This window comes from Haliotis rufescens, unplaced genomic scaffold (genome assembly GCF_023055435.1).
Source record: "Haliotis rufescens isolate VD_foot unplaced genomic scaffold, xgHalRufe1.0.p SCAF_16, whole genome shotgun sequence".
NCBI lineage: Eukaryota > Metazoa > Mollusca > Gastropoda > Lepetellida > Haliotidae > Haliotis > Haliotis rufescens.
The window spans coordinates 29,953,080-29,974,468 of NW_025963846.1; the positions used below are offsets into that span (position 1 = coordinate 29,953,080).

The window sequence follows — 21,389 nt, forward strand, 5'->3', positions numbered from 1 at the left end:
GGTAAGGGTATAAAACGATTGCAACGGCAAGTCAGACATCCACAGTGATAAAAAACACACAAAAGAAATGCCACGACTGACTTTTTCTGTGCGTCGAAGAGTTTTTGCGTGTATTGAGGCATTTGGTGGTCACACACGCTACTAATGACTTGTTATTGAACGTGAGCGATTGTTTATGTAACCTGCCTATTGTCCATGATTCTGAAAGCTCGAGTTTTGTACCACACCCAACTTTGGGGGGCTCTGACGTCATTCTCGGTCGCGGTATGATTGTCATGTTCAGTGTTGAATATGTTGATATATTGATCTTCCTAATACACTTTACTTCATGCATGTATGTTTTGATGTTTTTGAGCAAGAGTGATTTCAAACTCTGGTAAGAATTCTTTTGGACGTCAGTTTATAATTCGACAACCCAGTGGGATTTCGGGTTTGGATATGGTTGTTTGTCAAAAGAGCCAAATTAAGGATCGGGAGTCAGGAACTGTGACCTAGCTGATTTATTGATGGCATCGACAGTATGTCATGCTTTCAGTCACTGGTTTCCTCGTTTAGACTCGATACTGACTGCCATTGAACGATACAGTTCACTCATCCACGAAGAATCAGGAGGGAACATTGCTAGTCTCAGTTTACCTGAATGGTTGTAAGCCCAGCTTTGTTGATGGCCTTGATGGCTATGTAGAACTCTTGCCCCTCACTGAGACGAGGGTGGTAGCCTTGATACTGGGGATGATGATGAGTGGACGTGTACGGCAGGATGTCTGGAGCTGCTTCACCAGAAGGATCTGACATCAGCCCCACCTCGTAGTCATAGATACCGCTCTCCGCGTCAGTTCCGGTCCAGTTTACAAACAGCTGGCAAGAGCAATATGTCATCAACAGAAGCCGCATGAAGAATCTTGATATTGAATTAGCGACATGCCACATGCAGAATCATGATCTTGTTGTACGTGAGTCTCAATTTAGAGAGTTATGATGATCTTTAAACTGCATTTTTAAAAACTTGTCGATTTATTAAGAGTGTACATGCTCACTACTATCAAAGGTGGGAATAGGGTGTGGAAGTGGTGAAAAACTGAAAACCTTTGTCCCACGAGACTCACAACATACACAATGAAACACTTCAGCATTTATTACCAAGTTTAGACATGATCGTCTGTTATGTAAGCTACTATAAATATTTCTCATACGTGGTGCTGTGTAGAAATGTATATCTGGTGGAAACTTGACAACGCATCAGACTCTATGCAAAATGTTGCATTTCGTTTCAACATCGTTCCATTTCTCATCACGTGAATGGGGAACTTCTCTAACTCTCCTGCATTGATTGCTGTTCCTTTGGATCTGAAAGATTCGGCCGGGTACACCATTAACACGGAGTGGGACCTACAGCTTAAAGAGCTCAAGGGTAAAAAAAAAACCACCACAAAAGTTGCATTTAAAAATTGGTGACATAGGAATATTTATAGGTAAATCCATTACAGTCGGTGGCGAGATCACTGTCGCGATCCATTTTCTCGTACTCAATAGACACAGCCATACGTCAAACAACCATCCAGCTTTATTTGTATTCACAACAAAGGTTTGAATACCAATAAGGCGAACTCTGATCAGCAACATTATTTATGCCTGCGGCATGACAAGGACAGCACATTGTCCACACAGTTAGAGCATTATACTGAATGGAAAGATGGCACTGGATTGTGTAACGTGAGATCTAACTAAAACATGTTGGGACCCATCATATCATACCAGAGGGATATCCATAATGTCTATGCGCTGCTCCGGGACGTTTGTGCACTAAGGCGAAAAGGAACCTCAAACATTATGTTTAAAGTCTTCTTTCATAATCTATAGGCAACAAGAATTGTATTGTTATAACTTAAACAAATCTCAATATCCTAATGGTTCGTACCTGCATTGGGTATCTGGTTCAGTAATTCTGCTTCTCCTGCGGTGATTGTCTATGAACCAGACCGTGCCTGATGAGGTGGTGACCAGACCCGGGGCAATGCTAGACGAGGCTACAGCAATCTGTCCCACTGCTGGTGGTGTGTCATCAAGGGTCACTCCGTCAGAACACACAGGGTCAGATGCCTCCAGGGCCCGGTTGTAGGCCACCACTGTCACGTGATACGTCCCTGGGGAAGGTGCCGACCATGCTGCATGTGTCGAGTAGGTTTCCGTCACCTGTAATTGTGATGGTTTGAGACGCATGTATGTGATTGTCAACGAGTAAGTATGCACCCTGGAAGAAACCTTGATAAACCCTCACTCGAAGGAAGTCATACACGTACATTTAATACACTCGTATCCAAACCGAAATGCTCCTTTTGTAGACACTTGTCCGAGAACTGATACTGGTAGAACTTGACCCCACTCTCCCGGTCAAAGAAGCCGTCCCAGTGGGCGTGGAGCTGCAGACTGTCCTGGTAGTCCACTTCCGGGTGTCCAGGCTGACCATCGTGGACAACTCCAGGGTGCGGTGGGCTTGCATCTACTGTCACCTAGAGGGGCAGTAACATGATAGAATGTGTCACCTAGAGGGGCAGTAACATGATAGAATGTGTCACCTAGAGGGACAGTAACATGATAGAATGTGTCACCTACTGGGGTAGTAACATGATAGAATGTGTCATCTAGAGGCGCAGTAACATGATAGAATGTGTCACCTTGAGGGACAATAACATGATCGAATGTGTCACCCAGAGAGGCAGTAACATGATAGAATGTGTCACCTAGAGGGGCAGTAACATGATAGAATGTGTCACCTAGTGGGGCAGTAACATGATAGAATGTGTCACCTAGAGGGGCAGTAACATGACAGAATGTGTCACCTAGAGGGGCAGTAACATGATCGAATGTGTCACCCAGAGAGGCAGTAACATGATAAAATGTGTCACCTAGAGGGGCAGTAACACGACAGAATGTGTCACCTAGAGGGGCAGTAACATGACAGAATGTGTCACCTAGAGGGGCAGTAACATGATCGAATGTGTCACCCAGAGAGGCAGTAACATGACAGAATGTGTGACCTAGAGGGGCAGTAACACGACAGAATGTCTCACCTAGAGGGGCAGTAACATGACAGAATGTGGCACCTAGAGGGGCAGTAACATGATCGAATGTGTCACCCAGAGAGGCAGTTACATGACAGAATGTGTCACCTAGAGGGGCAGTAACATGATAGAATGTGTCACCTAGAGGGGCAGAAACATGACAGAATGTGTCACCTGGAGGGGCAGAAACATGATCCAATGTGTCATCTAGAGGGGCAGTAACATGATAGAATGTGTCACCTAGAGGGGCAGTAACATGATAGAATGTGTCACCTAGAGGGGCAGTAACATGATAGAATGTGTCAACTACAGGGGCAGTAACATGATACAATGTGTCACCTAGAGGGACAGTAACATGATAGAATGTGTCACCTAGAGGGACAGTAACATGATAGAATGTGTCACCTACTGGGGTAGTAACATGATAGAAAGTGTCATCTAGAGGCGCAGTAACATGATAGAATGTGTCACCTTGAGGGACAATAACATGATCGAATGTGTCACCCAGAGAGGCAGTAACATGATAGAATGTGTCACCTAGAGGGGCAGTAACATGATAGAATGTGTCACCTAGTGGGGCAGTAACATGATAGAATGTGTCACCTAGAGGGGCAGTAACATGACAGAATGTGTCACCTAGAGGGGCAGTAACATGATCGAATGTGTCACCCAGAGAGGCAGTAACATGATAGAATGTGTCACCTAGAGGGGGAGTAACACGACAGAATGTGTCACCTAGAGGGGCAGTAACATGACAGAATGTGTCACCTAGAGGGGCAGTAACATGATCGAATGTATCACCCAGAGAGGCAGTAACATGACAGAATGTGTGACCTAGAGGGGCAGTAACACGACAGAATGTGTCACCTAGAGGGGCAGTAACATGACAGAATGTGGCACCTAGAGGGGCAGTAACATGATCGAATGTGTCACCCAGAGAGGCAGTAACATGACAGAATGTGTCACCTAGAGGGGCAGTAACATGATAGAATGTGTCACCTAGAGGGGCAGAAACATGACAGAATGTGTCACCTGGAGGGGCAGAAACATGATCGAATGTGTCACCTAGAGGGGCAGTAACATGATCGAATGTGTCACCTAGAGAGGCAGTAACATGACAGAATGTGTCACCTAGAGGGGCAGTAACATGATAGAATGTGTCACCTAGAGGGGCAGTAACATCATAGAATGTGTCACCTTGAGGTGCAGTGACATCATGGAATGTGTCACCTAGAGGGGCAGTGACATCATAGAATGTGTTACCTGGAGGGGCAGTGACATCATAGAATGTGTCACCTTGAGGGGCAGTAACATGATAGAATGTGTCACCTAGAGGGGCAGTAACATGATCGAATGTGTCACCCAGAGAGGCAGTAACATGATAGAATGTGTCACCTAGAGGGGCAGTAACATTATAGAATGTGTCACCTGGAGGGGCAGTAACATGATAGAATGTGTCACCTAGAGGCGCAGTAACATCATAGAATTCGTCACCTAGAGGGGCAGTAACATGATAGAATGTGTCACCTAAAGGGGCAGTAACATGATAAGATGTGTCACCTAGTGGGGCAGTAACATCATAGAATGTGTCACCTAGAGGGACAGTAACATGATAGAATGTGTCACCTGGAGGGGCAGTAACATCATAGAATGTGTCACCTAGAGGGGCAGTAACATGATAGAATGTGTCACCTAAAGGGGCAGTAACATGATAAGATGTGTCACCTAGTGGGGCAGTAACATCATAGAATGTGTCACCTAGAGAGGCAGTAACATGATCGAATTTGTCACCTAGAGGGGCAGTAACACGATAGAATGTATCACCTGGAGGGACAGTAACATCATAGAATGTGTCACCTAGAGGGGCAGTAACATGATAGAATGTGTCACCTAAAGGGGCAGTAACATGATAAGATGTGTCACCTAGTGGGGCAGTAACATCATAGAATGTGTCACCTAGAGGGACAGTAACATGATAGAATGTGTCACCTAAAGGGGCAGTAACATGATAAGATGTGTCACCTAGTGGGGCAGTAAAATCACAGAATGTGTCACCTAGAGGGACAGTGACATGATAGAATGTGTCACCTAGAGAGGCAGTGACATCATGAAATGTGTCATCTAGAGGGACAGTAACATCAGAGAATGTGTCACCTAGTGGGGCAGTAACATCATAGAATGTGTCACCTTGAGGGGCAGTAACATGATAGAATGTGTCACCTAGAGGGGCAGTAACATGATAGAATGTGTCACCTAAAGGGGCAGTAACATGATAAGATGTGTCACCTAGTGGGGCAGTAACATCATAGAATGTGTCACCTAGAGGGACAGTAACATGATAGAATGTGTCACCTAGAGAGGCAGTAACATGATAGAATGTGTCACCTAGAGGGGCAGTAACATGATAGAATGTGTCACCTAGAGGGGCAGTAACATGACAGAATGTGTCACCTCAAGGGGCAGTAACATGATAAGATGTGTCACCTAGTGGGGCAGTAACATCACAGAATGTGTCACCTAGAGGGGCAGTAACATCATATAATGTGTGACCTAGACGCGCAGTAACATAATAGAATGTGTCACCTAGAGAGGCAGTGACATCATGAAATGTGTCATCTAGAGGGACAGTAACATCACAGAATGTGTCACCTAGTGGGGCAGTAACATCATATAATATGTGACCTAGAGGCGCAGTAACATCATAGAATGTGTCACCTAGAGGGGCAGTAACATGATAGAATGTGTCACCTAGTGGGGCAGTAACATCACAGAATGTGTCACCTAGAGGGACAGTAACATGATAGAATGTGTCACCTTGAGGGGCAGGAACATGATAGAATGTGACACCTAGAGAGGCAGTAACATGATAGAATGTGTCACCTAGAGGGGCAGTAACATCATAGAATGTGTCACCTAAAGGGGCAGTAACATGATATGATGTGTCACCTAGTGGGGCAGTAACATCATAGAATGTGTCACCTAGAGGGACAGTAACATGATAGAATGTGTCACCTAGAGAGGCAGTAACATGATAAGATGTGTCACCTAATTGGGCAGTAACATCATGAAATGTGTCATCTAGAGGGACAGTAACATCACAGAATGTGTCACCTAGTGGGGCAGTAACATCATAGAGTGTGTCATCTAGAGGGACAGTAACATCACAGAATGTGTCATCTAGAGGGGCAGTAACATCATAGAATGTGTCACCCAGAGGGGCAGTAACATCATGAAATGTGTCATCTAGAGGGACAGTAACATCACAGAATGTGTCACCTAGAGAGGCAGTAACATCATGGGATGTGTCACCTAGAGGGGCAGTAGCGTAATGTGTAATGTGTGTTTAATTAACGTTACATGTATGTTAAGTAGTATCATCGTTACATTAAGATTCAAGAACTGTCAAACACTCGTTCAATCAGGCGCATGCACACATTGTTCGCTGATGCTTTAAAAAAAACTTACAGGAAAGAATTATCCTCACCTTGATTGCAAGCGACGTGTTTAGTTTTGCGTGGTTCATTACTGTAATCTCGATGAAGTAGTCGGAGTCGTGAACGCCCTTGTGCATGTCGTGGAACACGCCACCATGACTGAGATTAGACGAGATTATGCGTGGTTTGATCTGGAAGTGTCTGTGGTAACACCCTGTCCCTGGCGTACAGTAGCAGTTGGCACCCCGTGCATAGTCGCTGTACCTCGCTGTGCAGTTGGCCAGTGTCTGGGGGTAATTAAAGACAACTGAATAAATGCAATACAAACAGCAAGATTGGACCTCCCAGAGACGAAGAAAACATTGATATTAACAGAACAAAGCATCCAATGACAGAGGAAGGTATGTACTTGCGTGTCTCCTTGAGCTGATAGATGTTCTTCTCCGTGGTAGATGTCTGAGCCGGTGATGTTGTCGTAGAGTCTCCACGACACAGTCTCTAGACCACTGTGGTCATCAAACGCCAGCCACTCAAATCTTAAATGCAAGACATGATACTTTTTTGAACGAGGGATTGAGTTTGGTTTAACGCGCCTTTGAACAGCATTTTAGTTATTTTCACGGCGTGTCAGCTTCACGGAGTGATGTGAATCCTGTGAGCACGGGCATGGTACTGACAAACCTAGAAACATAGTTAATGAAAAGTTGGATTTGAACCCATGAGCATAAGTTTCACGAACGCAAGAGGGACGCAACTTAGAACTGCAAATTGCGGCGGATGAGACAAATGGGTCACCCGTTGCCATTGCTTTACGTTGGAGGTGCTGTTTACTTACTTAACATGCAGAAAGAGAAACTTACGTCATTTCATTGAATTCCTCTACTCTATGAACACTGATGTTGAGTCTGTCTCCCCTGGTGAGCCACAGGTTCTCTATGACTGGAGGCGATGTGTCCACGTGGACTGTCACGCTCTCCTCAAGGAGTTCGCGCCTGATGTCGTACGCCCTGACCCAGAACCTGACGGTGTCTCCGTCCACGAGGACCGGTGTGACTGTCTGGTGCTGATTCAGACCCTGGCTCTGATAGTTGGCGTCAGGAGGGGGAGAGAGGATGCTGCTGCCGCCACTGTGGTCAATCAGGAAGGCGGTGCGGTATTCAACTATGCCTGGAACATGGACGCCATTTCTCTCACTGACGTGTCAGCTAACTGTGGGGAGGTGGTTTGTGACACAAAACTATTATAAACAGAACAATTATACAAGACACCAGTTGTGACATAATCATGTGTATTGAAGCAGGGGTGATTGCTTATTCAGTTAAATGACATTTGATAAAACTCAAAACAATTTTTCATAAACGACATTTAACTACTTGCTCACGCTATCAACCACTGATTGTCTCCCCGACGGCATAGGTCATTGCTCACGCTATCAACCACTGATTGTCTCCCCGACGGCATAGATCATAGTTCAAGCTATCACCTGCTATCATCTGTCCCGAAGTCGTCACGTTAAAGCCCAACCACCTTGAGGGAATTGTGATAATTTCGACTACTGTGTAAATCAGGGCGCAGTCAATCAATCCATCACAAATGCTTCAAGTTCATTCATAAAAGGCAGGTATTGAGGAAATGAAATTCTATAAACACTTCCTCACCCTGCACGTGATCAATGGCGTCTATTCCCCTGGAGTGGTTGTTATCGTCGTAGTGCGGTGTTACGTCATGCAAGGAGGCTGCTTGCTTCAGCCACCCGTTGTTGTAATGGAGGGTGTTGATGTACCTGCAGAGTGTATACGGATGTGTTATATTGTTATACATTTGTGTGTCACAAGTAATTTGCATCGTGCTTGATTAAGTGACAATATATATTATCATTATTATTATTATTATTATTATTATTATTATTATTATTATATATATACTATTATATATTCAGATTTGAATAAATAAATGCAGCAATGACAGTTTGGGTGATCCTGGCACAGTCAGGATGGTTAGGCTCATCAGCTCATGGCCCTTGCCCCCTCTACACGCAGCCCACACAGCGAATGGGACTTATCCCAGGAATCGCTTGCCTGGTCGAATCCACCCAGAACTTTTCAGAGAATGTGAAGACCCCCCGACACTGCAGCCTTCTGCATTACCCAGGTTGGCAGAAGGGTTATATTCCTGGTAGCAAACCCGGGTACTCTCCCAATGTCAGTCAACAGACTGGGAGGCACGGAGAACAATGAGGAGTCGGACAACTTGGTGCTTGGGATGCAAGCGGGATATTTCGTAAGCGAGGTCCGCATATTTGCCATGTTTTTCCTGAATCTTTCCAGCCTACTTCATTTAAGCGAAGGATTCTACGGGGTGACTGCCCTTCTCAACACACTGTACATAAAATCGATGCAGTATTTGTTCAAATAGCCTCTCCTTGACAAACTGGCCGATTTGATTTGGCACTTCGCTTGGTCGACACTCATTTCTGTACCGTCTAGCAGTGCAGAACCATCAACAAAATCAACACCGACATTGAGATTATGTCCTTGGCTCGTTTCAAGAAAACTCCGGAATACTTTCTTTTCATCATGAGTCTTAACATGCTTCACAAGAGGATCATCAGACAAATAATGTCTGCAAAAGTGCACAATACAATTCTATCATGTAGAACCCCACGTTAATCAAACCACGCCTTCCCATTATCATTGGTAAATATAAGCGATTGAGGGAAGAACGTGGGTAATTGGATTTATTTTCTGACATGATTCACGGAGTCCAATTTTGAACAAGGTTACTTGCCAAGACAAGCACTACAGTGATACAGGTCACACGAGTTGGTTGATGCATGCTTCCTTACCTCTTCTCCCAGTCGACAGACACGTCCGTCGTATTCCACTGCCAGCGGTGGGTTGTTATAGAAGCCGATGACGTCACTAGAAGCTTCGTGTCATGGACCACGCCCACTTTTGACACCTCATCATAGATGAATATTCGCCGAGCACTCTTGTGGTTTTCGGCCTTGTCGTAAGCGGTTAAAACAAGCGCATACACCCCGGGGTGTGACAGATTAAACTGGCTTGAAGATATCTGCAAACCAAGGATGAATGATGTATTATTAAGATGTGAAAGATCAGATGACAAAAAGTATTGGCTTGACAAAAAAAATCACACACAATGATCATGATATATAACTATTTCATCCATGTGAGTAATTCCCTCTAAATTTGTTGATTATACATTTGGATTAGTAATGTGACATGTAAGAACATGTTGTTATGTTTGTAGTATCATTAAGCGAACAGAGTCAGCTGATTGCGACATGAAACCCACGAGCCCGGATGAGGTGTCGAGACCAAGGATCAAATTCGTTCCGAATCTGCCCTTCCAACCATCCCTTCAATGATCCTGGCTTTCTAAGGGACGCAGTCCTGTGAGTGAGTGAAAGCATATAATCTGTCACAATAGCATACCTCGCCTCTGTATCTGTCAGGTGCAAAGGCTAGGAAGTTCTCCACGAGCTGAGAGTCACTGATGTTGGGATGTTTGTCATAAAGTTCAAATATCGACACCAAGTAGGAGAACACCAGGACATCGTCCCTCCATCCCTGCCACGTGACACTGATCGGAGCCTGAAGTCAGACGGATACATTACATGTGTATATGACACTCATCAACACATGGACATCACTGACATGTGAACATCATGTAACAAACAGGCCGATTACTGGCCAGCCAAGCAGCATCCAGCACAGTGCAGGTTTTGCTCCTGTATTCACTGTATCCATAAGTCTGGAGACCAAGAGTACATACATGTATAACCATGTTATGCCATGCACCTTTAACAGACTAGAAAATAATTACAATATTCAGCAATAGTCTATGACGTCACATAAGGTCATTCCTACAAATATATATTTATTGGACTACATTCTACAATCTTACAAAACTAGAATAATAACGAGATTACTATTCTCGCATTTTACAATTACAGAGTTCCCAGGTTCCCAATATATAAAATTATTTAATTAAGCAACTATAATCTATAATCTATCCCTATTTGGTTTTCATGTACACTGATTCAGAAATTGGACTCGTTGTTAAACTCAGTATTGAGAACAATAATCGTTCTTCACAAGTTCTCAAATGACCTGTGTGTGGGTCTTGGCCAGCGACATCATGTCATCTGTGCAGTTCTCCTCCAGATCTACACTGCAGTGATGTGGGTCTATGAAGTCAAACCCGAGGATATAACGATTGATTTGTGTCTTCCCTTCGTAGTAGTAAGTCACGAGAATGTCGCTCTCCTTGTTCCTCACTTTAACGTAGCCACCATTAGTTGCCTCAAATGTAAATTCCATTCTGAGAAAAAACAAGACGGATGATCAAAGAAGTGCAAGAAGCTTGCGTAAAATGTAACCGGCTATTATTTCTGTCATAGCAAATTTAAACGATAAGTTTAGCTTGATTATTGCAAAAAATGTTCGTTTTTCAAGGCCTTCTACCATGTCACGTCACTCACATATCTCCACTCTCCACTGGTAGGGAGAGAAACGTGTCCGCAGTCACGTCCTCCTCACAGGTCAACTTAGTTTGACGAGGTGCCGTCTTACTGGGGCCATCGCAAGGTCGTACAGAGCTCAGTATGACAGAGTCGTCTGGAACAAACTTACAACCTTAGATCTGCTTACATTAATCGGACTACTCACACACAGGCTATTGAGAAATCTCAACGGTTTACCATTAAAACATTGCTTTTGAGAGGACCAAAGGTGAACCCAAAGTGAACATGTTTATCAAATAGCAACTAACTATGGATAGCTATTGATGTCAATTGAAGCCACAAAACCGTTTAAATAACCATAAGAAGCATAAGAGTCAAGAGTACAATTCCGTCTGTATCATGAGAATGTGTTTTTTAATCACTCTCAAGTGATGATGATACCAGGGACGTGGGAAAAGGTGAGCGCCTCGGTCACATTGTGAACACCAGTAGAAAACACATACAAAGGCAAGTCGACTGCTCATCTGAACAAACACGTGATCATGTGATAAAGTCAAAATAGCAATGACATCGGGCATAATATTAGTCAATGATCATGAAGGAATACACTTTAAAAGAACACAGAGTTCATACTTCGTGTAACTTCAAATGTTGCTTTGGCGTTGATGATGCCAACAGCAAATCCCTCAACATAGGCCTGTCTGGGTAGTGGAGTCGCAGTCATGATGAACTTGGTCTCGAATTTGTAGTAGATCATCCTGGTGTCGTTGATGTTGGCCCAGGACTCGTCTTGGGGAGCTCCTTCATTGGGGTTGTCTGGGGCTTCCACCTTGTCCAGGCCCGGGCCGGTCACCTTCAGTGTGTTGGACAAAATAGACGGGAACGTGTCGACTGGAAATACAAGGTGAGTGAGTGAATGTATCCTCGATGATCTAGTGTATCATGCATCCATTTCCTTTGCCCACCAAGTCAGTAGCCAATGAACGAAGAGTAGCATCAAACAAAGTTGATAGGACCTGTCAATCAAGGCAGGTAGCTTAAATAACTGTAGCTATCAGACTGTAACGAACTGTAACATATATGTCAGGTGGAAGGCGGATGGTCAGTTACCGCCAGATTCATCAGTTTCCCTATGACGGGAAGACAGTTGGAAAAATGCCCCAAGGAAACTATTTCCATGGATAATCAAAATTGGTTATTCTCTGACGTTTCTCTACATACATTCGCAACCATATCTTAATTTTAAACCCTTTACGAATAACACAAGCCAAAAGAGTCTGTGCTGAGCTACAGACAGGAGCGATGGAGGTGGTGATGTAATTTCAGAAACTAAACAATGTTGAACTGGATCACATTCTGCAGCAAACCCAAGAGGTATTTATAGAAAAGAGTGGATAAGTGAATGTTGTTTAAACAGCAGGCAAAAATAGATATATCAACGGCCTGGACCCGGCAAACCCGTGACATCACCAACTATCCACGCACGAGGTCCTGCAATCAACCAAGTCACCCAAATGATTCCTGATCGTCTCTAGGACAAGAATGGGCCACTTGCGTCCTACTCTGACCCAGGCAGCAAGGACAGAGATATGGCTGAGTGGAAACCGTTCACCTCACTGTGTGCAGGCCGTCATTCACACATTTAATGTTTTCAGGAAAACAAGAAAACTATTGATTGGAAAATATTGTAATACTTTATAATTAACGTTTGTGCCAATATGTTCCTCTCGGAACTAAGGTGCAACATTGATTTTGTATGTGTATTTCGTTCCTACTTTTCTCGCAGTGACTGCCGCTAAACTCTGTTGTACAGATACAATTCGTTGCATATTCCTCTGCACATTGTCCTGGGTAGCACCGTGTACTGTCACTGCGCCACGAACATGCCTCTGAAAAACACACAGCATACTCGTGTCAGTCATACATTCGAATTAGGTCGCATTTTATATAGCTACAGGCACCATTATAGCTGTAAACTAAAATAGATTATATATTTGATTAAATTTTCAAAATCACCAAGTAACTCTCACACTGGAACCTCACTACTTTTGTCATAAAATATATCTGCACCAGTCAGTTAAGGCAGAAACTCTAAAACCTTTATCTGGTTATTATGTAAAATAATTAGGACTAGGTATTAAATTAAATTTAAAGGTTTTGAAAACATTTTGCAATGTTTGTCTCAAAATAAATCAGGCATGTTCGATTGGTTGGCAATTGGCCTTTCTTCTTCCTTAAATGTGCAATACTTTCATTCTGACATGATGAGAAAAGTAGGTATGGCTAAAGTGAGTGAGAGGGCTCATTTTTCGAATTTGAAGTCCCTGACCCAAGATTACTTCTTACCTACATGTCCAATACCAATCAGAATGGCTCAAATACACGATCATCATTAAATGTTTGATAAAGGTAACAAAGGGCGTTTGTAATCGCAGGAAACGTAAGAGCCCGAAGATTACGCCTATTCCGTGAGCATTTGTTTATTGGTCCAGCCAATGTACCACGAAATCCCTGTCTCAACGATGAACCATAATTCTTAATACAATCGATGGAGGACTTTCTTAATATGCACAAAAAGTATTTGATACAAGTGGAATAGTGTGGTATGAAGTTGAAAAATCAAAACTTCTTAGAGAATCGCACAGATTCACGCTAAAGCTTTGACTTTTGTGAATCCCCTTCATCACCAGGTCCTCACTCTAAAACTATATTAACTGTGAATATAAAGAAGTTCTTCCTGCATTAAGGATTATGGTTAATCTCTGAGATAGGGGCCATCTTTGGTGGTACATTTGCTGAGCCCTGCAATTTATTCACCTCATCAAAAGTATCTCATCACCAAATTGGAATTTGATTTTTTGACTGTTCAGAGGACTCTAAATGGTCAAAAGTACCAACATACAATATTGGACGGTTTTGTTGAGCCTCATTTTGATAACCATGCACTAGCAACACGTCCTGTCTCTTTGGACAACGATGCCCTACCTCACCGACTACTGACCATCTCCAGAACAACGCCGCTGAGACTCTGCCTTTGGCATACCTGAATCCAGTCGAGTATCTAGGGATCAGTTGGGTCATTCAGGGATCTCCAAAAAATGACCCAGACATTGCATCAGGAATTGCAACACATACCTCAGTCGTCAGGCGCCTGAGTTTGAGCATGAGGAGGTGTCTTGTGGATGTGGTCCGTGCATAGGGTGGCTGCACCAGATATTGGCTTACACTATTGATCATTTAGCTGTGACATGGGTACAACATTACTGAGACATGTACGTTTTGATCTACCCATCTCATTCCTGACAGTTATCATATTTACCCAGTTCCAGTCCTTGTAGTAGCTGGCGAATAAAGTTGTTTCTTTTCTTTGCAAATGCTAATTTTTCCTTTTATTCATGAATTAACATCTTATGTGACGTTAAATAACACTTTTGTTTTGCTTTCAAGCTTCTCTTTACACTTTTCTTTTCTGATTATTAACAACTTATGGTGGTGAGATACTTTTGATGAGGTGTATATTTCTCGTTGTATGGAATGTTATGGAGCTTTGGAATGCAGTACAAAAGAGAACTGGACATGTCTTCAGCCCAAAGTTGATAATACACGCACGGACCTGTTTTTGATTTTAACCAAATGTTTCAAGGCAATATCAAGTACTATACTTACTTTTCGATATTTGGGACTATTACTGTTTATACCCCCATCCACCAGCACAAGTTGTTAAAGGTCTTTCAAACACACTTCTTAAAAACTTCTAAAACCAGCCTGTTTGAAACATTAAATGTCGTCACAAGTCACAAATGTTCAAAATGAACAAAGTCCTTTTCTCATTATATGAACAACTGATACGACAATTTCTACATTTGATTTTTAAATAGGTTGTTATTGTCATCAATTACGGAGATCCTGTGAGCAAAGGAGGCATTTGTAACACCTTGTCCAATGGAAATATGCAACATTTTTCTGTGTTTGTGTACTGTTGAAGCCAGTATTAAATAACAAGCATGTCATAGATGATGTGTGGGTGTCCACAATTCCCGATACTTACGGATACAGGATTTCTTGTCTGTGGTGACGGCGTAAGCTCGTTCCCCAGCCAGCTCCCTGTACACCCCTTCACACCGGGAACACACCTGGTCAGAGGGCGACGTACATTCCTCCAGGTCACAGTTGGAGATGGCCGAGCACACTGTCCATAGAAAACAGGGCATACAAACACTACCGACCTGAGAACTGCAGGTAACCAAGTGACCAGAAGGAATTTTAGACTTTGTCAACGTATTTAAGATATCCAGTTGTGATGTATGTATCATGATTATTAAAACAGGTCAGCGCCCTATTATTGATTTATTTCCATTAACCAGCCAGGGCTGCCAATTTGCAAAGCCTCTCTTCAGGAAAATGAAACTAAATGTAATTCTACAGATCATCCCACTACCGTGGTTATTTAAGTTGGCTGTATGTGGATCTGTGAGCACTCGGTCACTGAGGAATACGTGTGCATTTTAGAAAAGTACACAGTTAACAACTCACTCCGGCATCTGTTTGGGCTGGCATAGAAGCCCATCTTGCAGCTGGTACATATCTCGGGGAGGCTGCAGGTGCCCCCGCTACTGTATTGGGTCACGCCATCGCTGTAGATGATGTGGGACGTAGGGTAGTCAATGTTGCAGGCGCCGGTGGGGTTGATGGCGTTGTCGCAGATGGCTACAGATGGGATGAAGTCAAATTAAGTATAAGATGTCATAATTGTTTCCGACAGTTATCCAACGATATATTTCAGCTCACTGATTCATATCAATTTACTTAATGTTCTCTTACAGTTGTCGCAGATAGCGACGGATGTGGTGATGAAGTCAATAAAGTACATGTCAATCAATGACAGAGCCTTTTTCAGATTACATATTCATATGAATGTACTGAATAGTCCCTTAAATATATTTGTGATTAGTATGCAATGTTTCCGTAAAGGTAGTTTTACCGTGGGGACAGCCATGGTTATTGGTAGATCTGTATCCAGATTGGCACACATGCTGCTTGTAGTACACTGTCCTGTTGGAGAGATAGATCACATGTATGTACAACCTATGCTGGCTTTCTGGACACAGAGAGATAGATCCCATGTATGTACAACCTACACTATATGTACACAGAGAGATAGATCCCATGTATGTACAACCTACACTATCTGTACACAGAGAGATAAATCCCATGTATGTACACCCTACACTACCTGTACACAGAGAGATAGATCCCATGCATGTACAACCTACACTACCTGTTCACAGAGAGACAGATCCGATGTAATTACAACCTACACTATCTGTACACAGAGAGACAGATCCCATGTATGTACAACCTACACTACCTGTTCACAGAGAGACAATTCCCATGTATGTACAACCTATATAATCTGTACACAAAGAGATAGATCCCATGTATGTACAACCTACACTACCTTTACACAGAGAGATAGATCCCATATATGTACAACCTACAATACCTGTACACAGAAAGATAGATCCCATGTTTGTACACCCTACACTACCTGTACACAGAGAGATAGATGCCATGTATGTACAACCTACACTACCTGTTCACAGAGAGACAGATCCCATGTATGTACACCCTACACTACCTGTACACAGAGAGATAGATCCCATGTATGTACACCCTACACTACCTGTACACAGAGAGATAGATGCCATGCATGTACAACCTACACTATCTGTAAATAGAGAGATAGATCCCATGTATGTACACCCAACACTATATTTACACAGAGAGATAGATCCTATGTATGTACAACCTACACTACCTGTTCACAGAGAGATAGATCCCATGTATGTACAACCTACACTACCTGTTCACAGAGAGATAGATCCCATGTATGTACAACCTACACTACCTGTTCACAGAGAGATAGATCCCATGTATGTACAACCTACACTACCTGTTCACAGAGAGACAGAACCCATGTATGTACAACCTACACTATCTGTACACAGAGAGATAGATCCCATGTATGTACAACCTACACTACCTGTTCACAGAGAGACAGAACCCATGTATGTACAACCTACACTATCTGTACACAGAGAGATAGGTCCCATGTATGTACAACCTACACTACCTGTACACAGAGAGATAGGTCCCATGTATGTACAACCTGCACTACCTGTACACAGAGAGATAGGTCCCATGTATGTACAACCTGCACTATCTGTACACAGAGAGATAGATCCTATGTATGTACAACCTACACTACCTGTTCACAGAGAGACAGAACCCATGTATGTACAACCTACACTACCTGTTCACAGAGAGATAGATGCCATGTATGTACAACCTACACTATCTGTCCTGAGAGAGAGATAGATCCCATGTATGTACAACCTACACTACCTGTTCACAGAGAGACAGATCCCATGAATGTACAACCTACACTATCTGTACACAGAGAGATAGATCACATGTATGTACAACCTACACTACCTGTTCACAGAGAGACAGAACCCATGTATGTACAACCTACACTATCTGTACACAGAGAGACAGAACCCATGTATGTACAACCTACACTATCTGTACACAGAGAGATAGATCCCATGCATGTACAACCTACACTACCTGTTCACAGAGAGATAGATCCCATCTATTTACAACCTACACTACCTGTACACAGAGAAATAGAACCCATGTATGTACAACCTACACTATCTGCTCACAGAGAGATAGATCCCATGTATGTACACCCTACACTACCTGTACACAGAGAGATAGATCCCATGTATGTACACCCTACTACCTGTACACAGAGAGATAGATCCCATGTATGTACAACCTACACTACCTGTACACAGAGATATAGATCCCATGTATGTACAACCTACACTACCTGTACACAGAGATATAGATCCCATGTATGTACACCCTACACTACCTGTAAACAGAGATATAGATCCCATGTATGTACAACCTACACTACCTGTACACAGAGATATAGATCCCATGTATGTACACCCTACTACCTGTACACAGAGAGATAGATCCAGTGTATGTACAACCTACACTACCTGTACACAGAGATATAGATCCCATGTATGTACAACCTACACTACCTGTACACAGAGAGATAGATCCCATGTATGTACACCCTACACTACCTGTACACAGAGATATAGATCCCATGTATGTACAACCTACACTACCTGTACACAGAGATATAGATCCCATGTATGTACACCCTACTACCTGTACACAGAGAGATAGATCCAATGTATGTACAACCTACACTACCTGTTCACAGAGAGATAGATCCCATGTATGTACAACCTACACTACCTGTACACAGAGAGATAGATCCCATGTATGTACAACCTACACTACCTGTTCATAGAGAGATAGGTCCCATGTATGTACAACCTACACTATCTGTACACAGAGAGATAGATCCTATGTATGTACAACCTATACAATATGTACACAGAGAGATAGATCCCATGTATGTACAACCGACACTACCTGTACATAGAGAGATAGATCCCATGTATGAACAACCCACACTACCTGTACACAGAGAGATAGATCCCATGTTTGTACAACCTACACTACCTGTACACAGAGAGATAGGTCCCATGTATGTACAACCTGCACTATCTGTACACAGAGAGATAGATGCCATGTATGTACACCCTACACTACCTGTACACAGAGAGATAGATCCAATGTATGTACAACCTGCACTATCTGTACACAGAGAGATAGATCCCATGTATGTACAACCGACACTACCTGTACATAGAGAGATAGATCCCATGTATGTACAACCTACACTACCTGTACACAGAGAGATAGGTCCCATGTATGAACAACCTACACTACCTGTACACAGAGAGAGAGATCCCATGTATATACAACCTACACTACCTGTACACAGAGAGATAGATGAAATGTATATACAACCTACACTACCTGTACACAGAGAGATAGATTACATGTATGTACAACCTATAGAATCTGTACACAGAGAGATAGATCCCATGTATGTACAACCTACACTACCTGTTCACAGAGAGATAGATCCCATGTATGTACAACCTACACTACCTGTTCACAGAGAGATAGATCCCATGTATGTACAACCTATACAATCTGTACACACAGAGATAGATCCCCTGTATGTACAACCTACACTACTTGTGCACAGAGAGATACTTGTATATATATTTTGGGAATTTGGGGTGACAGTTATTGATTACCTTCATGTCTGCTAGTTATTACTTGTTTGCAGTTTTTGGAAATATTCTTTTTTTTTCTCTCGTTATTATCGTACAGTCCAAACACCTTCATATCACACATGCGCTCATCGTGAACTCCGAGTTGTAGCTTCACCAAATTAGGCGGAATCTGAACGGAAATGACCAATCAGGCACCACTTACTGTACAGCATCTCATAATTCCACAGCCAGAAATACACACAAAGCCATTACATTTTGGGTTTACATTCGATTTTAACATAATAAAAGTATACAGTCGTTTTTATATAAGACCGGAGATCGTGCATTGAGCCAAAATTTAATGTGAAGTTTTACCTATTTTAGCTGTTACCTGTTTGCAGTTACTGAATACCTGTATGGCGATTAGTGATTACTTGTCTGGCAATTGTTATGGCGTATATCACAGTTAGTGATTACCTGTATGGCAGTTACTGAATACCTGCATGGCAGTTAGTGATTATATGAATGATAGTTGGTCATTATCTGTATGGCATTTAGTGATTATATGTATGACAGTTGGTCATTATCTGTATGGCAATGTGTGATTATATGCATCACAGTTGGTCATTATCTGTATGGCATTTAGTGAGTATCTGTATGAAAGTTAGTGAATATCTGTTTGGCAATTAGTGTTTTACTTGTATAACGGTTGGTCATTATCTGTATAACAGTTGCTGACTACCTGTATGGCAGTTGGTCAATACCTATATGACAATATATGTTTGGCAGTGATAGCTGGCTTTTACCTGTGTCTGGTGCACCGATCCATGTCCAAGAAACCGCACTTCTGTTGTATCGAGACTGTCGTGAGAGTTCGTTATTACCTGTATGACGGTTGGTGATTATCTGGATTACAGTTAGTGAATATCTGTATGGCAGTTAGTTATTTACCTGAATGGCAGTTGGTCACCACTTGTACAGCTGTGAGTGATTATCTGTATAATAGTTGATCGATACTAGTTGCTGACTACCTGTATGGCAGTTGGTCAATACCTATATGGCAATATGTGTTTGGCAGTGAATACCTGTATGGCATTTGATCAATACCTGTATGACAGCTGGCTATTACCTGTGTCTGCTGCACCGATCCCAGTTAAATAACCCGCAACTCGTATAGTATTTCGACCGGCGAGACTTGACGTTCGTGATGACATTTATCCTGCGACAAAAATAAACGTGAATGTGACTTATAACATACTTGCACAATATGGTAGGACTTTGTTCATATATGAGTTCACACATAATTAGGTAAGACTTACACGTACATCTAACAGATCATGGCAATGGTGTTCAAAGCGGTTTTTCTCATGAAAAAATACGTAGCCAACTTCCAATTGGGTTTCCAGAGTTCATGCAAATAGTTCAGATACTTCTGCATTGATGTGTCCCTTGTATTAACCGGAAATATTGAGTACCGTGCGGCACAACAACGTAGCAGCATCAGAACAGGACACCAATCACTGAATTTAAACAATGCATTTCTTTGAAAATTTGAATGGTTAACATACATGTATTTACAATTTTATGTCTTATGTCAACTGTTTTAATTATTTGATTTCAAACTACACCAATACGTTGTGCAAATAACCTACATGTTTTATATATCCATATCATCTCGAGATAAAAAAAAGTACAGCACGAAATAATTTTTTATGCGAAATTTACACGATATACGATTTACACGTCACATGACCGCAAAACTGACGTTCCTTAGTGTCGACAAATAGTGACGGGAATGTGTATTTGAAATTACGTCAACACTGTCGGAAAACGTCTACAAATAAATACTCAGCGTTTTTTAGTGTACATCGGGGAAATGTCAGAGAGTTTGACTTCATGCTCGTTGACGAATATCCTCGCTGCGACCCATCCAAGTGAACAAAATGAATTAAAGTGACAAAATCCTTTCCATATTCATAAGAAAAGTCACATTATGAGTATGTGTTTCTGAATCAAATATTGATGAAGCTAGGTGTTTGCGGAATGGTGCACGTATCCTGCTCCTACAGCTACACCCGTCACAAACACATACAAACCCAGTCAAATGTTCACAGGCAAGGCAACTAACTATTTCTGAATTTCAGTGAAACAATGTAGCTTAGGTAACTGCAAAGGCAAGTCAATG

The 21,389-nt window shown here is 42.4% G+C and overlaps 1 protein-coding gene across 1 annotated transcript in view; it reads right to left on the reverse strand.

Annotated features, from left to right (window-relative positions):
• The window catches only part of LOC124122333, a 156,196-nt gene extending 135,779 nt beyond the window's left edge, over positions 1–20,417 (reverse strand). The window contains exons 1-16 of the mRNA XM_048397104.1: positions 20,334–20,417; positions 15,967–16,037; positions 15,519–15,692; positions 15,034–15,174; positions 12,761–12,874; positions 11,619–11,876; positions 11,004–11,139; positions 10,633–10,843; positions 9,955–10,113; positions 9,342–9,571; positions 8,155–8,279; positions 7,357–7,663; positions 6,906–7,032; positions 6,547–6,783; positions 2,301–2,510; positions 1,919–2,193 (exon numbers count right to left, since the gene is read on the reverse strand). Coding sequence (XP_048253061.1) covers positions 1,919–2,193; positions 2,301–2,510; positions 6,547–6,783; positions 6,906–7,032; positions 7,357–7,663; positions 8,155–8,279; positions 9,342–9,571; positions 9,955–10,113; positions 10,633–10,843; positions 11,004–11,139; positions 11,619–11,876; positions 12,761–12,874; positions 15,034–15,174; positions 15,519–15,552 — 2,564 coding nt within the window. The 5' untranslated portion in view covers positions 15,553–15,692; positions 15,967–16,037; positions 20,334–20,417. The remainder of the gene's footprint in view (positions 1–1,918; positions 2,194–2,300; positions 2,511–6,546; positions 6,784–6,905; positions 7,033–7,356; positions 7,664–8,154; positions 8,280–9,341; positions 9,572–9,954; positions 10,114–10,632; positions 10,844–11,003; positions 11,140–11,618; positions 11,877–12,760; positions 12,875–15,033; positions 15,175–15,518; positions 15,693–15,966; positions 16,038–20,333) is intronic.
• Positions 20,418–21,389: the final 972 nt, after the last annotated feature.